The 21,366-nt window shown below is 45.5% G+C and overlaps 2 protein-coding genes across 5 annotated transcripts in view; both read right to left on the reverse strand.

Moving 5' to 3' along the window:
* Positions 1–4,393: 4,393 nt before the first annotated feature.
* On the reverse strand, positions 4,394–13,571 carry LOC135513914 (AP-3 complex subunit mu-2-like). 3 transcript variants are annotated; one of them, XM_064936921.1, is made up of 9 exons: positions 13,479–13,571; positions 12,725–13,009; positions 12,322–12,493; positions 11,862–11,999; positions 11,640–11,725; positions 10,967–11,100; positions 10,141–10,348; positions 7,876–8,020; positions 4,394–7,461 (listed from the first exon to the last, which is right to left on the reverse strand). In XM_064936921.1, exons 2-9 carry the CDS (start codon positions 12,995–12,997, stop codon positions 7,361–7,363), a joined length of 1,257 nt encoding a protein of 418 aa, XP_064792993.1. In that variant the 5' UTR covers positions 12,998–13,009; positions 13,479–13,571; the 3' UTR covers positions 4,394–7,360. The 3 variants fall into 3 exon arrangements, with proteins under 3 accessions (XP_064792993.1, XP_064792995.1, XP_064792992.1); XM_064936923.1 differs by having other exon boundaries at positions 13,245–13,571; XM_064936920.1 differs by having other exon boundaries at positions 13,229–13,571.
* Positions 13,572–14,421: 850 nt separating this feature from the next.
* The window catches only part of LOC135513915 (histone acetyltransferase KAT6A-like), a 58,416-nt gene continuing 51,471 nt past the window's right edge, over positions 14,422–21,366 (reverse strand). For both annotated transcript variants that reach the window (XM_064936925.1, XM_064936924.1), the window contains exons 14-16: positions 20,578–21,285; positions 20,149–20,416; positions 14,422–19,971 (exon numbers count right to left, since the gene is read on the reverse strand). In XM_064936925.1, the coding sequence (XP_064792997.1) occupies positions 16,676–19,971; positions 20,149–20,416; positions 20,578–21,285 (4,272 nt within the window). In that variant the 3' untranslated portion in view covers positions 14,422–16,675. The remainder of the gene's footprint in view (positions 19,972–20,148; positions 20,417–20,577; positions 21,286–21,366) is intronic.

The raw sequence follows: 21,366 nt of genomic DNA on the forward strand, positions 1-21,366 counted from the left end.
CCTGCCTGCCCTGACCCTGCCTGCCGTCCTGTGTCTTTGCCCCACCTACCTGGATTACTGACCTCTGCCTACCCAGACCCTGCCTGCCGTCCTGTGTCTTTGCCCCACCTACCTGGATTACTGACCCCTGCCTACCCAGACCCTGCCTGCCGTCCTGTGTCTTTGCCCCACCTACCTGGATTACTGACCCCTGCCTACCCTGACCCTGCCTGCCGTCCTGTGTCTTTGCCCCACCTACCTGGATTACTGACCCCTGCCTACCCTGACCCTGCCTGCCGTCCTGTGTCTTTGCCCCACCTACCTGGATTACTGACCCCTGCCTGTCCTTGACCCGTCTTTTGCCTGCCCCTGTTGGAATAATAAACTGTTGTTACTTCGACGTTTGTCTGCATCAGCGTCTTACCTCAAACGTGGTAGAGCTCAATTTCGAGTCTCATAGCAGTGTCTGAATACCTATGTAAATAAGGTATTTCTGTTTTGTTTTTGAATACATTTTCAAGAATGTCTAAACCTGTTTTCCCTTTGTCATTATGGGGTATTTTGTGCAGATTTATGAGGGAGGGGGGGGGGGGGATTATTTGATCCATTTGAGAATAAGGCTGTAAGGCTGTAAGAAAACTAAATGTGGAAAAGGTATTTGGCATGCATGCTGCCCAAATTGTGGTATTCCCAAGAACTGCTTGTGATAACTTTATCCACAGCTCTGCATTTTTTGTTTTTATGTTATTGATCCTCTGCAGCTAAATTATGCTCTCTGGTGTAGTATTTTGAATAATTGTATTTATATCTGTTCAGACAGGAGTAATATCCTTTTGGGCAGGGAAAAAAACGTATAGCCTAATTTTGCCAAAATTATTTAAATTTACCAGCGGGTGCTGCAGCACACCTACTTCCCGCAGTTGTTCCATTTAGGCCTATAAAAAATATATAAATGCCATAAAAATATGACACGCCACAATAACAAAACAAACTCACCTGTCATTTCCCCCAACAAACCTTAATCAATAACTGCTTTACTGGGAAAGACATGAATCTCACCTAATGACAGTTATTAGTAGTCTAGACCTGTAATTTGAAATGGCTGGGGATGCCAGAAAGATGTCATGCTCATGGGTCGATATGGGAATATGCTGAGTTCTATAATGGCGAGTCCTCCCATGAGGAGGCTTTGTTTGCCCTCTCTCTATGAATGAGAAAGGGGGTCTCGTTGAACCCGCGACGGTGCTCTTTGTTCCGCAGTCAGACTCCAGTCAGCCGTCAATAAACTGCAATGTTGTTTTAACTGTGTCGATAAACCCGCCGTAGGCAACTTGTTTCTCCGTGGCAGTAACATTACGCTCATGTTGAATCACTGCTGTAGCATGCTGCTGTGCATATAAAAAGACACACCGAAATATGTATAATGAGACTTTCTAATTGAATGAGCTCGAACGACTGATATAGCTTAGTTATTATTAGGCTCATTAATATACTGAAAACTGTCAACGTGTCTGAAATTCGAATGAAAATACTTTTACGTTTTACGAAGCCAAAAAAGCATCAGTTGTGCAAATCGCCCTGGAGAACCAAACATTTGATTTCTTACTTTACTATTGCAATATTGTCAATCATCCCAAACATTGTTTTTAATGTCGTTATTTTTGCTACTTACCTTCTTCGTAGTCTTGGGCAGAATCAGTCAAGATGCAACCGAACGTTTCCACAAAGTAACACGCTCCGCCACCCTTCCCAAATAAGCACGTGGCTTATTCAGCAATTTATAACCGGTCTTTTAACTGGCCGCAAAGCCACGGCTGCTCAAGACTGTTACAGTCCGGTTATTACTTAAGTATAAAACCATTTTTATATAGTTTACAGAAGTTTCAAGTAAAAGGGGTGGAGGGGGAAAAACCTCAAATAAGGAAGCCCCCCCTAGACTTTCAAAACATCACCCCAGGAAGCAAAATAGACAAGAACAATGATTAAAGGATAAAAGTGAGAAAAACATCAGATACAACAATACACAATTAGATGGGATCATTACATTTACATAAACCCTATTATCTGTCAGATCGAACACGTTATAAATCTGTTAGGGCATGTTTGAAGTCACAACTAATAATGGAGTTTATCAGTGGCCCCAATGTGTATTTGACTAATTGCTTTACAGTTGAGAAACTACTTACTTTCACTGGGCAAATAGTCTACACGTCTAGATTTCTTTTGACAACAAGCTCTTAGGCTGTTAGAGAGGCCGATGGTCGTAGAAAGTAAAGTAAATAGAGAAATGTAGTTAATAGGATACATACCACGTTTGAGGGTGGTTCTTTAAATGGTTCGACTTTTCACCTAAGACAACTTTTTTAAGTGAAGGGAGAAAAACAGAAAAAAAACTCCCTCTTCAAAGTCGACATAATAATATTGAAGGTGAATTATATGAATTATAATAATGTGAAAAGTGAAAAGTTATAAAAAATTAAAGTAACTTAAACAGCAACTCAACTCCCAGAATAAAACAAACAATAACCCAATAAGTGATCAGATGAAGAAAAAAAATCGCGATTGTCTTACATTTATTTAAACACTTATTCGCGTATGAGTCGTCGAAAGTCTGAGGTCTGGTTAGAGTTAAAAGGCGAAGAGGAGGAGGAAGAGAAGAAAACGTTGTGTTGGTGTTAAAGTGATCAGCAAATTACGGAATGGAGTTCGATAAATGCAGTGGAACAACAAGGTTAACTCTTCGCCCCCTGGGACAACGTCATTCTCATCTCAAACAGGACACATTTTTTGCGTTTTTACACAGACCTTCAATAGAATTCAAACATGCAATGGCATCAGTTATAAATTATGGCATTACTTTTCAGAAGCTAAGTTAACACATATCAGATGAGCTATGTCCTCCTGATCAATTTTATGAAAATGTTATTAAAATAAAAACAAGTATTGGCCATGATGGCATTATCCATAGAACGCCCAGTATTAGTAATTGGCGTTAGCCATGTCTTAATGTTAAGACAGAAGAATTTGAGAGCGATGTTCATTCTAGCCTATGCAGGATTAAAGTCGATTTAATTGATTTCTTACTGGTACAGGACACCCAAGTGTGCGCACGCATTTTTTTAAACTACAAAAATGACAAGCTAGCCTACTCTGCTGACACTGACAAACATAGCAATAAAAACGATGTGTGATCCATCTAATCGGCCTATGAAAAGGGGAGACTCAAATACAATATGACAACCATTTAACCTGGAGGGGGAAATTATAGTCCAAAAACAAACAAAAGTGGCACTGGCCCAATTATAAAGAGGGTCAATATGCACCTCACCAGGGATATGGCCGATGTTCTCAGCTGGTGCCAATATGCTACTGTTCGCTCAATTAAATTAAGAATTTTGATAACTCAAATACAGATTGGAGTGTTTTCATTGTCATCTCTTTATTTGCTTTCAAAACAGTTTTTTCCGCAATTGTATTTTTAAATATTGTGATATGCCTGGCTGGGTCTCTCTGCTTTTCACCGACAGTCGCAATTTAACAATAATCTATTTGTTAATTGTAGCACGCGCTGTCTAAATTGCGGGCCCTTCCGACTGTAGGCTATCCAATATAAAACAATCCACAGCTTTTTTTAAATTATCCTTTGAGGCCAAATCATGCTGTATGCTCTATTTCGAATGATTTATATATATTTCTATATAGACAGGACTAAGCTAATTAGGCTATATAATTTGGGCAATTTACTTTAGGGAAAGCCTTATGGACACGCTGCCTATTGCTTTTAATGTGCAATAAACACAACCAGTCGTGATGTTTTCACCTGATTGTCAAACAAGCACTTAACAGAGCCGCTCCAGTAAGGCTACCTGCGCGCATTCGGTCACTCACAAAATAATTTTAGCATTCAGACCCCAACAGTGCACTGTTCATCCACAATTCGATGAATGGAAAGAGACATCAGTTACAACACCTACGTGTAGTGTAATGAAATTCTGAGATTGTCATGAGGTCTACACTTGTAGCCTGAATTGATGCATCCACTGTTGTTCACGAGCGCCTCCGTCAGCCACTCTTCCCTGCCTTGACAAAATGTAAGTGTTATAAAACCACAACGCAATTTGGAGCGTATACCACTCGGCTTCCAGTCAATTCACTAATTTGTCATGCTGCTATGTTAAATAAGCCTACATTTGTTTGGGCATGTTGTATTAATCGTGATAGGCTCGCGTTTTACCGGTACGGCATACCCCCACTATTTATTTAACCTGGATGCAGTACCTGTCCATACCGCCTTACTTTAACCCCTGAGCCTATGACATGGGGTAGAAAAGAAACAGACCCCAAAACATTCGTTTCCCATTTTTGATGATACTTTAATTCAAGATCATTGTATTGAAATTAAGTGAAACTAAAAAGGATGGCATGAACCTTTAATCAAACCTCACATACATCATCATAAATGGGCTCTTATAATACTCAAGATGATTTTTAGACAGAAATGTGTTTGTTGTTACAAACATGTAGACAAATTAGGTTATTTTAGTTGGTACAACCACTACATTGATTTGTGATGTCCTGGTATCTATCAGAGGGGAACACAATGGACTGGATAATTCAATGTATTTCATATCACTTCTTAATTCTTTAATGTCATAGCATTGTAAAACTAAATTTGAATTCATTTGACAAACACACAAACAAAACAAACAAAAGCTGTAAACCCGAACCTTGAACATTCTTGATAGGGAAACCCAACCAACCGTGTCATCAAACTGCAGTATGGAGAACTTATAGAAAACATACCTACACAGAGGAAAGCCAGGCCACTGTGAGTAACAGCTTCAATAACATCATAGGGGGGCAGCATGTTTCATGCTATTGGTCTTCATGATGCTCAAGCCTCTGTAAAATTCACTATAGAGTAATAAAGATACATTTGAGCTGCATGATATGAGCTGGGTTATTCAGCATGCGATTTGGTGCTCGTATCAGGATTATATCATTGTTGAATAAATAATACTTTTAAAAAGGCCATCAGGATGGATTAAGGTGGATAAAACATCAGGTAGGCCACAGCAAGGTGCTCAACCTGACGCCTTACATGATATAGAAAAAGAGCGAAAAACAGTAACATACTGTGTCAACCTCATCCTACAAACCACTAGATTGGATTTGAGAATGACATGGTTATGCCTACAGTATTAACTGTTGACAGAACAATAGGCATGGTAGTGAATGAGTCAGGCGGAGGAATTTCATGTTGCATTCTCAAACTCCAGCGCGTGACTCCAGAGTTGATAACAGAGAGACACAGAAATGCATTTGGTTTGGAGGACTGAAGAGAGAAGTTCAGAAAACAGGGAGCATTGGAATAAGTAAAGGGAGAAAGTAGCAAGGGAATACAGAATTTAGAATAACATGTAATATAGGTAGAGCCAGGAACTTATCCAGTCCTGGCCAGAAGAAACTCTGGGATCCCACTAGATAACACAACCACAAAGTCAGATTCTACAGCCTCAAAGTCAAAATTGATGGAAAAATATATATATTTGGTCTTACTTTAAGGTTAGGGTGAAATCAGATTTTAAGAAAATTGTAGAAATGGGCCGGGCTTAGCCATCATTTCTATTTTATCAAGTGTCGGAAAAAACTTGTCAATAATCAACTGACTGGCTTTCTTGATGTCTATAGTATTCTCTCTGGTATGCAATCTGGTTTCCGCTCAGATTATGGATGTGTCACTGCAACCTCAAAGGTCCTCAAAGCTTTCTTAGTGTCCAACAAGCTTTCGCTACCCTTAACCTTGTTCTGAACACCTCCAAAACAAAGGTCATGTGGTTTGGTAAGACGAATACCCTCTTCCCACAGGTGTTATTACTACCTCTGAGGGTTTAGAGCTTGAGGTAGTCACCTCATACAAGTACTTGGGAGTATGGCTAGACAGTGCAGTGCTTAATTCAGCACATATCAAAGCTGCAGGCTAAAGTTAAATCTAGACTTGGTTTCCTCTATCGTAATCGCTCCTCTTTCACTCCAGCTGCCAAACTAACCCTGATTCAGATGACCATCCTACCCATGCTAGATTACGGAAACATTATTTATAGATCGGCAGGTAAGGGTGCTCTCAAGTGGCTAGATGTTCTTTACCATTCGGCCATCAGATTTTCCACCAATGCTCCTTATAGGACACATCACTGCACTCTACACTCTTCAGTAAACTGGTAATCTCTGTATACCCGCCGCAAGACCCTCTGGTTGATGCTTATTTATATAACTCGCTTAGGCATCTCTCCCCCCTATCTCAGATATCTACTGCAGCCCTCATCCTCCACATATAACACCCATTCTGCCAGTCATATTCTGTTAAAGGTCCCCAAAGCACACACTTTCCTGGGTCGCTCCTCTTTTCAGTTCGCTGCAGCTAGCAACTGGAACAAGCTGCAATACTCAAACTGGACAGTTTATCTCAATCTCTTCATTCAAAGACTCAATCATGGACACTCTTACTGACAGTTGTGGCTGCTTTGCATGATGTATTGTTGTCTCTTCCTTCTTGACCTTTGTGCTGTTGACTTTGCCCAATGTTTGTACCATGTTTTTGTGCTGCTACCATTGTTGTGTTGCTGTCATGTTTTGCTGTTATGTTGTTATTTTAGGTCTCTTTTTATGTAGTGTTGAGTCCCTCTTGTAGTGATGTGTGTTTTGTCCTATATTTATATTGTATTTATTTTTTAAATCCTAAGCCCCTGTCCCCGCAGGAGGCCTTTTGTCTTTTGGTAGGCCGTCATTGTAAATAAGAATTTTTTCTTAACTGACTTGCCTCGTTAAATAAAGGTTAACATTTTTTAATAAACTCAATAAATAATTATGACAGTGTGGCTGTGTTAACTCGAATTGACCCAAACTCTGGGCCGTTGGTTATAAGGAATGGATGGGAGCATGAGAAGAAAGGTAGTAGCAGTAGAAGCACACAAACCATTTTGCCTGCTATTCTCACTCACAAAAGGAACTCAAAGGGTAGCAAAGAGATTGGAAAAAGGAACCAGAAATGACACAACAAGGAGACCAATTCCAGGCTTTAGCTTACTAAAAATGCTGTAGACACATTGAGACGGATAGTCTCTTATCGCCACCTATTTGACTGTGCAAACAACTCCATTAAATATGCTTTTGTGTGTCGTGTCACACATTCTGTGGTAGCTAGTTCAGTTAGACAGCAGAGCACACAGTTTGTGTGGATGAATCCTGAAATGCATTTACACAGGGAATGTACCATAGCCACTCCCTTCCCTATATTTATTCCCCAGCATCGGAATCCTCCCCCTCTCTCTTTTACAGTAGTAGTATTGGTGCAGAGGCCAGAGAGTGGAGAGCCGAGCCTCTATGTCCGCACCTGGAATTTGCCGGCCTTGGTCATGTACTTGATGCCTTTGAATGGTTTGTATTTCTCCCCGTACATATCCAACCGATTCACCTTCAGTCCTGGAGAAGAACAAGTCAATTAAAAGAGAGGTGTCACATTTCTATTTAATATGTATTCTGCAGAAAGTCATATAAATCATTGATTTGGCCATTGCAAGAGAAGTAGCACACATCCCTTTTGGAAACAGATGCAAACCTCTGTGGGGATCCGATAGAGCAAATACAAATAGAGTATCTTGTCTCCATCTAGTGGTAGAAGGTGTCACTGTGAATAAACTGTGTGGATGTCATGTGGCTGACTAATATGGAGTTAGTAGATACAATATTAATATATTATCTAGGGTTAGATATTTATTTCATCACAAAATTATTACGGTCAAGAATATGGGTAAAGTTAACTAATACTAGTTCAGCGGCTAAGGAGCAACTGCCACTCTAGAGTGTAATAACCAATTCTGATAAGGTGCGTTTAACCTGAAAGGGCCGACTGTTGGATCTTGAACTGGATGTTGATGGTGGGGTTCTCGTCTGGCTTGGAGGCCCCTGCCTGCAGGCTCATAGAGCCCTTTAGACTAGGCAGCTTCTGAGGGTTGATTTTACCCACGTCCCATGACAAGAGCTGCAAAGGGACAACACAGCAGCCTTCCAATGTTATTCCCACACAGGGAGAAGGGTATTGGTTTGAACACAAACAGGTGGGTGCGAGGAGGAATTAACCAATTAATTAAATGTAAGATTATACAGTCATTCGGAAAGTATTCAGGCCTCTTGACTGTTTTCACATTTTGTTACGTTATAGCCTTATTCTAAAATAAAAAATAAAAAAATCCCTCATCATTTATACACAATACTCCATAATGACAAGGCATAAACAGGTTTAGAAAGGTTTGCTAATTCATTAAAAATATCACATTTACATACGTATTCAAACCCTTTACTCAGTACTTTGTTGAAGCACCTTTGGCAGCGATTACAGCCTCGCGTCTTCTTGGGTATGACCCTACAAGCTTGGCACACCTGTATTTGGGGAGTTTCTCCCATTCTTCTCTGCAGATCCTCTCAAACCCTGTCAGGTTGGATGGGGAACATCGCTGCACAGCTACTTTCAGGTCTCTCCAGAGATGTGTTGATCAGGTTCACGTTCGGGCTCTGGCTGGGCCACTCAAGGACATTTAGAGACTTGTCCCGAAGCCACTCCTGGCGTTGTCTTGGCTTTGTGCTTAGTGTTGTTGTCCTGTTGGAAGGTGAACCTTCACCCGAGTCTGAAGTCCTATGTGCTCTGAAACAGGTTTTCATCAAGGATCTCTCTGTGCTTTGCTCTGTTTATCTTTCTCTCAATCCTGACTAGTCTCCCAGTCCCTGCAGCCGAAAAACATCCACACAGCATGATGCTGCCATCACCATGCTTCGCCATAGGGATGGTGCCAGGTTTCCTCCAAACATGATACTTGGCATTCAGGCCAAGGAGTTAAATCTTGGTTTCATCAGAACAGAGAATCTTGTTTCTCATGGTCTGCGAGTCATTTAGGTGACTTTTGGCAAACTCCAAGCAGGCTGTCATGTGCCTTTTACTGAGGAGTGACTTCTGTCTGGCCTATCTACCATAAAGGCCTGTTTAACAGTCTCAAGGCCATCAGACTGTTAAACAGCCACCACTAACATTGAGTGGCTGCTGCCAACACACTAACTCGACTCCAGCCACTTTAATAATGGGAATTGATGTAACAAATGTATCACTAGACACTTTAAACAATCACTTAATGTTTACATACCCTACATTACTCATCTCATATGTATATACTGTACTCTATTTCATCTACTGCATCTTTATGTAATACATGTATCAATAGCCACTTTGTTTATATACCCAACATTACTCATCTCATATGTATATACTGTACTCTATACCAGCTACTGCATCTTGCCTATGCCGTTCTGTACCATCACTCATTCATATATCTTTATGTACATATTCTTTATCCCTTTACACTTGTGTGTATAAGGTAGTAGTTGTGGAATTGTTAGGTTAGATTACTCATTGGTTACTACTGCATTGTCGGAACTAGAAGCACAAGCATTTCGCTACACTCGCATTAACATTTGCATGTGACAAATCAAATTTGATTTGATTGGAGTGCTGCAGAGATGGGAGAACCTTCCAGAAGGACAACCATCTCCACAGAGGAACTCTGGAGCTCTGTCAGTGACCATCAGGTTCTTGGTCACCTTCCTTGGTTTTTGCTCTGACATGCACTGTCAACTGTACGACCTTATAGACAGGTGTGTGCCTTTCCAAATCATGTCCAATCAATTGAATTTACCACAGGTGGACTCCCAAGATGTAGAAACATCTCAAGGATGATTAATGGAAACAGGATGCACCTAAGCTCAATTTCGAGTCTCATAGCAAAGGGTCTGAATACTTATGTAAATAAGGTATTTCTGTTTGTATGTATTTGCAAATATTTAGAAAACCTGTTTTCGCTTGTCGTTATGGGGTATTGTGTGTAGATTGATGACAATTTTTATTTAATCTATTTTCAGAATAAGGCTGTAACGTAACAAAACGTGGGGGGGGGGGAATCAAGGGGTCTGAATACTTTCCGAATGCACTGTATACCCTTTTGTATGTTTACAGCAGACACTAAACCTGTCAGGTAAATCCATGTCTGCATACACACACACAGACTGTCACTCCCTTTCTCACACACACACACACACCTTTTCCCACCACCTTACCTTAGTGACAGGGTCGAAGTTGTATGTCCCCTGGGAGGGGTTGAGGTTGGTGTTGAGGACTCCTCTGGGTAGCTGGCTGCTGATTAGAACAGCCTCTAACCCCTTCCCCATGGTCTGCTTGGGGCCCAGGGTCAGCTCAAAGCGGCCCTGAGAACTACCCTCCCTAAACGTGATGTTGTGCTTGACGTACACTGGGATGGCCACCAGACTGAGGGGTAGACACAGAGAGTGTCAGAATAACACAGGTAGGACGGGCACAGAGACAGAAACAGCACAAAGCACACTGAACACAAAGTGTGCAAGTAAGTGAATAATACTGAAAGAACAAGTGAATTCTTTTCTGCACAGATGGCAGTTTGTTACATTGTTGTTACAACTTTTAAACATGAAACTTCAAACAAAAAAATGTGTATATATAATGTAAACATTGGCATTGCTGTAAAATATTGTTTCTGGGTTTTCCCAAGCCAAACCACAAGTGAATAATGATCCAATCTATACGAATAGATGTAAGTACAATAGTATAGTGTTGTGGACATCTAATGCTTCGCCAAAAACATCCATTTATTAATTAATGTAACGTTAAACCAAACACAGGACTTCATCTTGCTAACATTTTACAACAACTCGAGTTTTAGTTTGAGCCCCAACGACAATGTCAATTTTGAAATACCTTGTTGACCTTAATGGGTGGAGACTGAATTAAGACAATGAAAAGAAAAAGCAAACATTCAGATACGGTGTGTGTGTGTGAGAGTTATGCCTTGAGCACATAACATGATGTTTAGTCAGGCTTTGCAGAGGTAAAAAAGAGCACAGTACTGACTTCTGGCAGCTGACGTGATAGGAGAGCAGCCGGAAGTTTCCGTCTGGGGGGATAAAGGAGAGGATCCTCTCAGCTTCCCAGCGCTTGAACCTCACACACGGGTGGAAGCTCACATCATCTAGCAGACGAGGGTTCTGAGACAGGATCAGGCAGGTGTATCAAGATAGAGAGAAGGGGGGGAGAAACAGACAGGACCATTTTGACAGTTATTCAGTACAATAGTTAAAAATATGGTTTCAAGACAGAAGAGAAACAGACAGGAAGTCTACAGTTACACAACACAGGTCAAAAACATTACAAACATGAATTATTTCATAAGGAGAGGAAGAGAGGGAAAGGTTATTTGCCAAGGACAAGAGTGGATATAAACTACTGGCTAGAGCACGAGTGGGCAAACTACGGATCTGGCCCGCAAGACCATTCAATGGGTTAAAAAACAAACACGCCAGGCTACTCTTGAACATCCAAAAGGAGATAGAAAGTATGTAGAAATTATAATGGACATATATTTTCAAATAACTGCCCTTTTTCTTGACCTAAAATTGCTTTTGACAAAACAAACAGGTTTGGGGAAAAAAAATCTGTGCAGCCATCCGCTGAATTTTGAAACCCCGATGTGGCCCTCGAGCCAAGATTATTGCCTACCCCTGGGCTAGAGAGAGAGAGGACCCACCATGAACGAGAGAGTGAGGTCAGGCATGCCTGTTAGTTTCACACAGGCATCAATCACCCCCTGGATCTCTGCTGTGATAGTGGAGCCTAACAGTGTGTGAGAGAAACATGGAGAGAGATGGAGAAAGAGTCAATCAGAATGTCAAGCTCTGTGTTTCTGTTGTTTTTAATAGGTCAGGTCAGGTTTAGCTGACAGCATGATGGGGCAGTGGGCCAACTATACCTGATTTATCAATGATGGCATCAATCTCCTCCACGACATCAAAATAGGCCTCGTTGTTGGTATACTTGACTCCAGTGCGTCGCCATGGCACTACAGACAACTGTCCAGTAGGGAGCTGCTCCCCTACATTGGTGCTGCCTACAGACAACAGAACAGTCAAATATGACACAAACATGATGTACACATTCAGATAGTTGTGTACAGTGACATGGGTCTAAATGAAAAGTTTAAAAACATACAGTATTATTTCCAATGCTGCCAATAATATGCAAATAATTATGAATAATTAAGAAATAATGTAAATAATGATATACAGCCTGTTAACACATGTCATGACTAAGGGCCTGTTTTTCATGGTCAGGTTATGTGGCATAATACTATGAGGTTGAGGTTTTTAATGGTCAGGAAAAAGTGGTGACATAGTGACTGTGTAGAGGCAGACATGGTAATCTTCAGGCACCTGTGATGGTGTTAACCACTGTGCGCAGGATGGTGGGTGGCTTGATGAGCTCTTTGAGGATGTTGGACTCTGTGGCCAGGGGGAAGCCATTGTCCAGCATTTCTTCTAGCAGCTCATATACTACCACCACATTGTCCTTGATTGCTGCCTCTGTGCACACCCCAAAATAGTCCTAATAACAGGGAGGGATGAGTATATTCTGATCAATGACTTACGACTTCCTTTAAAAATGTAAAAACACTTGTAACTTAACAATAAGACAATCAGTAACTCAGAGAGAGTGACCAGTTCTAAGACTAGCCTGCTAGACAGATTACATTGCAAGGTAGACCTAGGTGGTGGTGATGAAGAGCCTGAACAAGTACAAGTGAAAGGATGAAAAGTTAGTATACCAAGTACAAACCTGGAATGTATCAACTACCCTGTGTAGGAACTCGATGACAAAGAGCGGCGGCACCTCGCTCTGGATGACCGCCACAAAGTAGATGCGGTGCCTGAGGACGCTGATGAGGTAGTGGTGGGGGGTCGGGATGACGGGGGGCACATTCTCCGGCTCACTGGCGCGCTCTTGCGCCTCGAAGAAGTAGTCGCACACCGAGCGGCTCACAACGCTCTTCCAGTGTTTCTCCAGGAAAATGTCCCCGGAGGAATTCACGAGGAACAGGCTGTGGATCATTTTGGCTGGAAGCTGAGATAGGAAAATAAGAATTTAGCGACTCTAAAACGGTTTTAGCTATACCATGCAGTTGGAATAAAGTCAGTTACGCCGCGCTTGTGGTACCTTCAATAGATATAGACATACATTAATGAGCAGTGACAATGTTTCATGTTGGGTGACACGATTTCATTAAATATTCGGTCCTGCTATCAGGTTCCGCAGTGGGCGGCCGTGCTACGGGTAGGTTACCTGCATGCACACGAACCTGTGCAGTAATAAGATGAGTCGACGGTAATATGGTATTTTACTGGAAGACGGGCCTGCATCTGTATCCCTACAACATCCGTGATTCAGACCCTCCTCCCGCCACACACAGTTGTCTTGTGACAGCAGGCGATCCCGTCATTCAGCGATGGTGAATACCGAGAACGGAATTAATCATGCATTGCTCTCAATATTTTACTGCTATTCCGTCTGTTTAGAAAGTGTAATTACATACCAAAGACAATCTATTGGTGTTTTCCTCTCGCCTTCACCTTTTCTCAATGAAAGATTAGAAAACGCCTTCGCTTCTTCTCCGTTAGCTGGAACGGATTGAGGAAGCTGACACCAGAGAGGACCAATCGGAGACGAGAAACAGCAAGAATTGCCCGCCTCTCCCAAATAGTGATTGGTCCAAAGTGCGGAAGTTTCTTAACATCAGACTCGGAATTCGATTGTAATTGGACAGCGCTTATTAAACGGCAGAAGAACACGCACCTTGATTGGCTCACCAAAACGGTTGCGTCTGACATTTTGTGTCAAGACATCGTCCACGGATCGTATCAGATTTCATCTTGTGGATACATTCTATTCATGAGAAATGCAATTTTAAATGGTCCTCTGTAGCTCAGTTGGTAGAGCATGGTGTTTGCGACGCCAGGATAGTATTATATTTTTGTATTTTAAAATAGCGAAGGCTACTTGAATATGTTACACACAATAGGCCACTAATGTGATACATATGTGCAATAGAGATAATAGGCCAACTGTTAAATCAGTATATCATCTGACCCTTTGACAGTTCCCTATGTGATTCTGTAAATGATAAATAGGATAATAGAATCGCTTACTCTGGCTTATATTGAAGATGTAGCAGGTATTGAAGATGTGGCAGGTGTCTTGACAAGTAGAAAGCTGTTGATGGGGATGATGGTACATTTTCTTCATAGGGTTCCTTTGAATGGAATGTCTGACTTTTTGCAGTCACCGACGAGCCTGTATCTTATATGAGCCCGCTTCGCATAGCAATATTTACAGGCTTTTTATCTGCAAAGAGGAACAAATAATGTAAGCAAGCAACATTCGTTTCTAAATAAAGAAACTATTATCATTGCCAAGGAGCAATTATTAGATTTGGTAGGAGTCAGAACAATAGAGCCAAGAAATACCATGACAACATAAATGGCTCAACATAATTTATTTTTGTTTTATGTTAAAATGTACAGAGTTCTTTGAAAGTACTTGCTAAGAAAGAAAAAACTAATAAATGGAAATACATACAGGGACTAAGTAGAGAGATCGAGGCAGCCGGGCACTATCAACCTTCACAAGGCACCCAGCCAGCCCCATTCCTCTCTATATCTTGCGCTCTCTCTTAGCTTACAACGCACCATGTACAATTACAAAGGATACAAAAAGGGAAGCGATATAAACAGACAAATATACTGAGCTCATTTTTACATGCCTCTTAAATGTAAAGAAGTCGTCCTATTCACACACAAATAATCCAAACAAAAGAACAGCTAAGTGACCTTTAGATATTTGTTTTTTCCTTTTGTTTTAAAATAGCATTAATATACTACACAAAGATAGAAAACTCTAGAGATGAGTGGAATGGAGAGGTTAAAGGCATCTTAAATTCACTAAAAGTGAGTGGTATTTTTTTTTTTTTTTTTTTATTTCTTTATAATATTACCTCAAGAGTCAAGCTAAAAAATATGTATTGTTTTTGTTCCTGAAACAGAAGTGAAAAAAATGACAGTACCAATATCAACGTCAGAATTTCTTTATATTATAGAAAAAACATTCTCTACAATAGGTTCTAAAGTCAAAAAGAGTCAGCTTGTGTCATAAAAGAAAGCTGCCCAGTCTGATAAAATTCAGAGAAAATAAAACAAACAAACGAAAAACAATACACACAAATAATATATGAAACGTCAGGTCCGTAAGAAAAGTATCCTCATTTTGACTTTGAATACTGGAACACTGAGACAACTGGGTAAATTCTTAACCCACCCTCCCCATCCGAACACAGTAACCATCCAGATGTTTGCGTGTGTGGTGGGCGTACACAATGCACAGTATTTGGCATTGGCCACCTCTCTAGATGCTGATGGTCCATAGAGCTCAGACATCTCTACTAGTCAATGGGAGTGCACGTTAGACTTGCACAGATTAACTGGTTAACAGAAAACACCCTTCAGAGAGGATGCCTGTCACTAACACTTAACGAAGCGGCTCAGCTGATTTCCAACAGCGGATGTTCCTTAAAGCAGTGAGTTTGACCTCAAATCTCTGTGTATTTATTTATTCCATGGAAGGTAAACTGCATGGGGCTGACAGATGTACACCATCAATGGAGTAAAAAGGCCTAATAGCCTTCTATGGAGTGTGATGAAAAACGTGTGAATGCTGCAATGGGAGACTGGTGGACTGTGCTGTGAATCAACAGGAAGTACCAGAACATTTACACCTAATCATTTCAGAACAAACAGCTACAGCATCCTGTGGGTGATGCTGAGATTACTACTGGTTTATTTATTTATGGACAGACTAATGGACCCCTTGTCTCTGCTTCATCACTGTATTCCTCTGTTCTGCCCTGATACACACCGTCTTACCTGGAAGACCCTCCACACTTGTAACTCTGTTCTCCAATGAGGCCCCACTTCTACTCATATCTGAGACAAATGCCACGGCTCACCGTGTGTGTGAGAACATGTCGGAGCTAGAGGGTGAACCACCATTCCAGTATGCCACGATCAAAGCATAGACAGGTTGGACTGCACACAAGTTCTTTTCAACAGCTGTCAAAATAAAAATTAAAGTATTCAAAATAATAATAAAATTAAAAAAACAAGTCCATCTACAATTATAATCATAGTCTCTTTTTTAAAGGTAAGGCTTCCTATTTCAATTAAAAGATTGTGTGCATGGTTTCATATATTTAGTTAACCACTTTTTTTCCTTTCTCAGTTTTGACAATGTAAGGTCCTCCAAAGTCCATCTTCCTCTTCCACCTCCTCCACTCTCTGCCAGGTAAACAGTGGAGAGGAGCGCTTCCGTTAGCGTAGACACTGTGCCAGAGGAGCATGTTGTTTAGGTCTGACTAGACTAGAGCAGTCTGCCATACAGTACCAGGGGACCATTTAGCCGTGATGTATCGCCCCAGCTCTGCCAGCTCACTCCCTACACAGCCAGCTTGGGGGGGGAAATGTGTCCAACTGAATGGAACAAAATGACAACATACAAAACAGAAAAACATAGTCCTCCCTCATTTTGCACTCGCTCGGGCTTTGGAGAGGGTGGATACAACAGTAAGTCATTCAGTAAAGAGAGGCAGAGTCCCTCCCTCCATCAGCGAGTATCAGGTCAGGTTGGAGAGTGTTCCTCCCATCTCCGTCTCTAGAGCTGCGGTGTTCTTCGGTGCTCTGCTCATCTGCTCATGTAAGGCGACTGTTTGGGGACGCCGGCGTAGCTGTGGTGGGTGGGGCCCGTGTACATCATGTTGCCGTGGTGATTGGGCTGCATAGGCTGCTGTGGGTACCCCTGTCCCCCCATCATGCCCATCTGCATCTGCATGGGGTACTGGGTGGGCTGGTTCATGTAAGGGGGGTTTCCATGGTAACCACTGTTCATCATGGGCTGTGGCATGCGGTAGCCTGCCGACATGGCGTTCAGCTGGTTCATGTTCATGGTGTTGTAGCCGGCCGGCGTGGGCATGAGGTTGGGCATCATGCCACGCTGCACAGCCAGTGTGCGGGGCGAGCCCTGCATGGCCACGGCCCCAGAGCTGCGTCCGTACAGTTGCTGCTGGTGCGGGGAGGGAGCGGGGGCCAGCTGGGCCTTGGAACGGATGGAGATGTGGCCCTTCACCGTGGCCATTTGGCCCTGCAGCCGCTGGGTGTGGGGCGGGGGAGGCAGGCCGATGTTGCTGGAGGGCATGTTGCACTGCAGCTGCAGGGAGCCCAGGTTCATGGAGCCAGAGCTCAGTTGGGGAGGGGGGGTCATGGTGGCCTGGCCCTGGGCTAAGGGAGGGAGTGGGGAGGGGGAGAGCTGGGCCAGCCCGGGGTTAGACAGAGAAACACTGGTGGCGTAAGATGTGACAGAGGCCGAGTGAGAGTAGGGCATGGCGTGGGGGTCCATGATGGTGTTGGTGAGCTGCTGCAGCTTAGCCAGGCTGAATGTGGCCGAGGGCTGGGGGTAACCCCCTGCGCCAAAGTCCTGGCCCATCCGCTCATACAGGCTGCGGCCCCCTCCCTGGGAGGCACTCTCAGGGATCTCCATGATCATAGGCGTGGAGCCAAAGCCGTTCCCCATACTGCACTGGGACAGAGGTTGCTGCTGCTGGGGCGGGTGGGGGGTTGGAGGGGCCGAGGGCGGGGGGTGGGGAGCCTGCTGCTGCTGAGGGGGCTGATGCTGCACCTTTTTCTGGGACTGCTGGCTGGCGCTGGGCAGCCTCTCGATCACACAGCTCTGAGGGGACTTGATGCCTTGGTGGGTGTTGGCAGATGGGGGACGGGGTGGCGGTGGCACGCTGTTGTTGCCACCATTGTTGCCTCCCGGCCCGTTATTGAGCCCTGGTCCAGTTTGTTGGATGAGACTGCAGCTGCCCATGGCGAGCTGTGATGTCACTGCGCCGCTGGAAGACGTGAGACAGGGCGCCGGGACAAAGGAGCAGCTGCTGCCCTGTGAGGAGGGTGTGACCGAGCTGGAGGAAGAGGAGCCCGTCGATGACGAGGAAGAGGCAGCCACAGCCACCGCCGCATGGTTACTGCCATTGTTCCCTCCCCCGTTGCCCCCGCCGCCCATGGTGGAGTCGTAGCTGCTGGGATTGTCGTAGTTCTCTGTGGTGCTCTCGATGCTGCCCAGGTCGCTGAAGCCACTGTCCACCACCTGCTGGGAGTGGTCAGACACCGACGGAACGTCCATCATGGGACTGGTCTCCATGTTCTGCTGGGATGGGGCCGACAAGGAACTGGGGTGCTCAGGAGTGATCTGGGTGTACCCTCCTCCCGTTGCCCCTGTTCCCCCAGTAGGGCCTGGTGTGCCCCCTCTTTGCTGGCCCAGCCCAGATTCCATCATGCCTGCTGGGCTGTTGATGGAGCGGACTGACTGGCTGGGTAAGGGGGGCATGGGGGGGTTAGTGTGGGGCAGGGGGCTGCTGTGCTGGGAGGTTCCACACTCCTCCACCAGGGCAAGGTGGGTAGTCTCCTCCTCGGCCTCCCCGGCATGGCTGTAGCTCTGTAGGGTGCGGCAGGCGGCCAGCGTCTCTTCACAGTCCTGGTAGGCTCCGTGGGAGACCCCGTGGCTCTCTGGCTCCTCGTCCTGGGCCTCTCCCTGGGTCAGAGACTGGACCGCCTGCACCGTCTCCAGGTCCAGCTCGTTGCTGTGGTGGTGCTGACCATGGTGGGACCCGTGGTGGTGGCTCAGCTCCTCCTTGAAGGAGTCGGGGTGCTGGTGAGGGTGCTGGGGCTCCATCAGCAGCGTGACAGTCTTGTCCTCAGGGTGCAGCAGCTGCAGTTCCAGGGGCTCAGAGGGGACTGAGATGGCCGTCACAGTTTCCACCGCCGCGGCCGCTGCTGCTGACTCCTCTGCCTCCCGCCGCCTTCTCTCGTCCTGTGCCGCGTCCAGAGGCCGGCACTTCACCTCCTGCAGCTCCTCCGCCTCTTCGTCTTCCTCTTCGTCCTCCTCCTGCTTGCTGACGTAGGAGTCTCTGGCCTGCACACTGCCCTGCATGTCTAAAAAACCTTCCCCGCCCTGGGGTTCTTCTTTGACGGGAGGAGAGCAGGCAGGAGAGGTAGGTTCTTCCTCGTCGTCTTCATCCTCTTCCTCAGAGTCCTGGCTCTTCCGCTTTTTGCTGTTGCTCTTGTCCTCCAGGTGTCCGTCTCCTTCATCGTCTGCATCGTGGTCGTCGCTGCGTCTGCTGCCTGAGCCCGGCGTGGCCGCAGTCCTTCTGCTGCTGGTGCCCAGGGTGGCACACTCTTCATCCTCCCTCTCCTCATCTTCCTCATCCTTGTCGGCCATGACTCTGTCCATGTCTGGTCTACTGGGCTGGGGAGCCCTGGGGCCTCCGGTAGAGGACGGAGAGAGCAGGGAACGGGACGGTGGATGGCTGAGCTTGTCCTCTACCCAGCCCCTCGCTGTCTCCTCCTCCTCTTCTGGCTCTGAGACAGTGGGCTGCTTTGGGACTGGTTGTTGTCGCAGGGCTGGGTTTTTGGGTGGTCTCCCCCGCCTCTTGGGGATTCTCTGCTCCACGGGCTTGGGGAGGTAGTCATCCTCTTCATCAGAGTCTTTGTGTTTGTCGTTGTCGGTAGCTGTGGCTCTGGAGGCCCTCTTGCATGCTCGGTCCTCTAGCTGCTGGAGGGGCTTGTCTAGCTGCTGCACCCCTCCCAGACCCAGCCTCTGTCTCTCTGCCTCCTGCCTCTCGGCCTCCTCCTGGGCCCGCTGTAGGTACCAGCTCTGGGGCTTGCGGCCCGGCTTCATCTTGATCTTGGGGGGTGGAGGGTCCCCCGAGTTGGTCAGGCTAGTGTCCCCTGCATTCGGCTTTGCCCCTCTGCCAGGGGTTCTGCCCGGCCGTTTCTTCCAGTGCAGGGGCTTACGGGGCTTGCCCTTGGGCCAGCCTTTCTTTTTCTTGACGGGGGTATCTGGGTTGACCACCGGGGTCTCTGCTGAGACCGTGGGCTCTGGGTTCCGTAGAAAGGACGCTGGCTTCAGAACAGGAGTGGGTTCTGTACAAGAACAGAGAATGGGAGAGAAATCCATTGTTACACATGCATATCTACTCAAGCAAGTACTGTATATCAATGCCTAGCTAACATACAGCTCTGCTCCAACATGTACTATACACCAACACCGTGGTATATATATAACTGCTCTGTTAGCCCTAAGGACTCCTATTGCCTCACCATCCTCCTCTGACTCTGTGAGGTTGGCTCGTTGGGCTCTCTTGGGCGGTGTTTCTGTGTGTCGTAGGGCGGAGCGGGCCGGGGGGTAACACCTCAGGGGGTGTCCCAGGGGGCTCTCCTCCTCCAGCCGGGGCATGGGCCTCTCAGAGTCAGAGTCTACGAAGGGCTCGTCCAGCACCTCTGTGGTTTCAGAGATTGTCTCTGTCACCACGCTGCTGTGGGCGTGGCTGTGGCTGCGCTGACGCATGCGCCTCTTCCTCAATGGCTTCTGTGGAGACATGGGAACAGCTATTGAAATATAATAGACATTTTTTTGCAAACAAGCAGTAAGTAGTAACAAATAATCTTGCAAATGTTTCTTTAGAGGTTCCTACTATCTCATCATTTCAAGTGACCTGTATCAAGAAGAACTTTATTCTTTCCATTCACCTTGCACTTGAGCCCCAGGGTGGGCTTTGTGAGGATGGGTGGGGAGTGAGTCCCCCTCTCCTCGTCATCATCATCTTCATCCTCCTCCTCTTCCTCGCTGCTTTCACTGAAGCAGCTCCGTCTGACTGGAGGCGGGTCGCTGAGCCTGGGCGCCAGGGGCAGCTGGGGCAAGGATTCTCCGGGACCCTCACTCAGCCTGCGCTTGAGGCCACTCTTCTTCCTGGGAGGGCGCCCTCTGCTGCGTGGGGGAGGGACAGCAGGGTGCCTGCCAAGCATCTCTAGGGGCCTGAAGGTACCTGTAGAATCAGCCAGCTGTCTGTCTAAAGAGAACAGGGAGGGTGGGCTGCTGCCAGAGGTGGAGCTGATTTTAGTGCCCTCAGCCCTGTCCTCCTCCTCATCGAAATCCTGCACCTCCAACCGTATCTTTGGAGGTCGTCCCGGTCCCGGCCTCCTCTCTGTCCGTGGCCCATCCTTCACCTTGCCCCAGGGCCAGTTCTTGGGTGGGCGGCCCCTGCCCCTGCGCTCTCCGTTGGCGGGGGGAGGGGACCGGTGGTCGGGGACGGGCGGGGGACAGCGGACTGGGGAGGAGGCTGGAGAGCTTTGGCTGGTGGGGAACCCCGGGAAGCACTTTATCATCTCCTCCTCCTCCTCTTCCTCTTCTCCTCGGACGAGCCAGGGGAGTGGAGACACTTTGTGGCTAGGCTTGATCTGTAATATATTAACTAAATTTACCTATAATCCATTCAAGTCATTGTTGTAATGTCATTCATCTGAAAAAAATATATATAT

The sequence above is a fragment of the Oncorhynchus masou genome, chromosome 25 (genome assembly GCF_036934945.1).
Source record: "Oncorhynchus masou masou isolate Uvic2021 chromosome 25, UVic_Omas_1.1, whole genome shotgun sequence".
Lineage (NCBI taxonomy): Eukaryota > Metazoa > Chordata > Actinopteri > Salmoniformes > Salmonidae > Oncorhynchus > Oncorhynchus masou.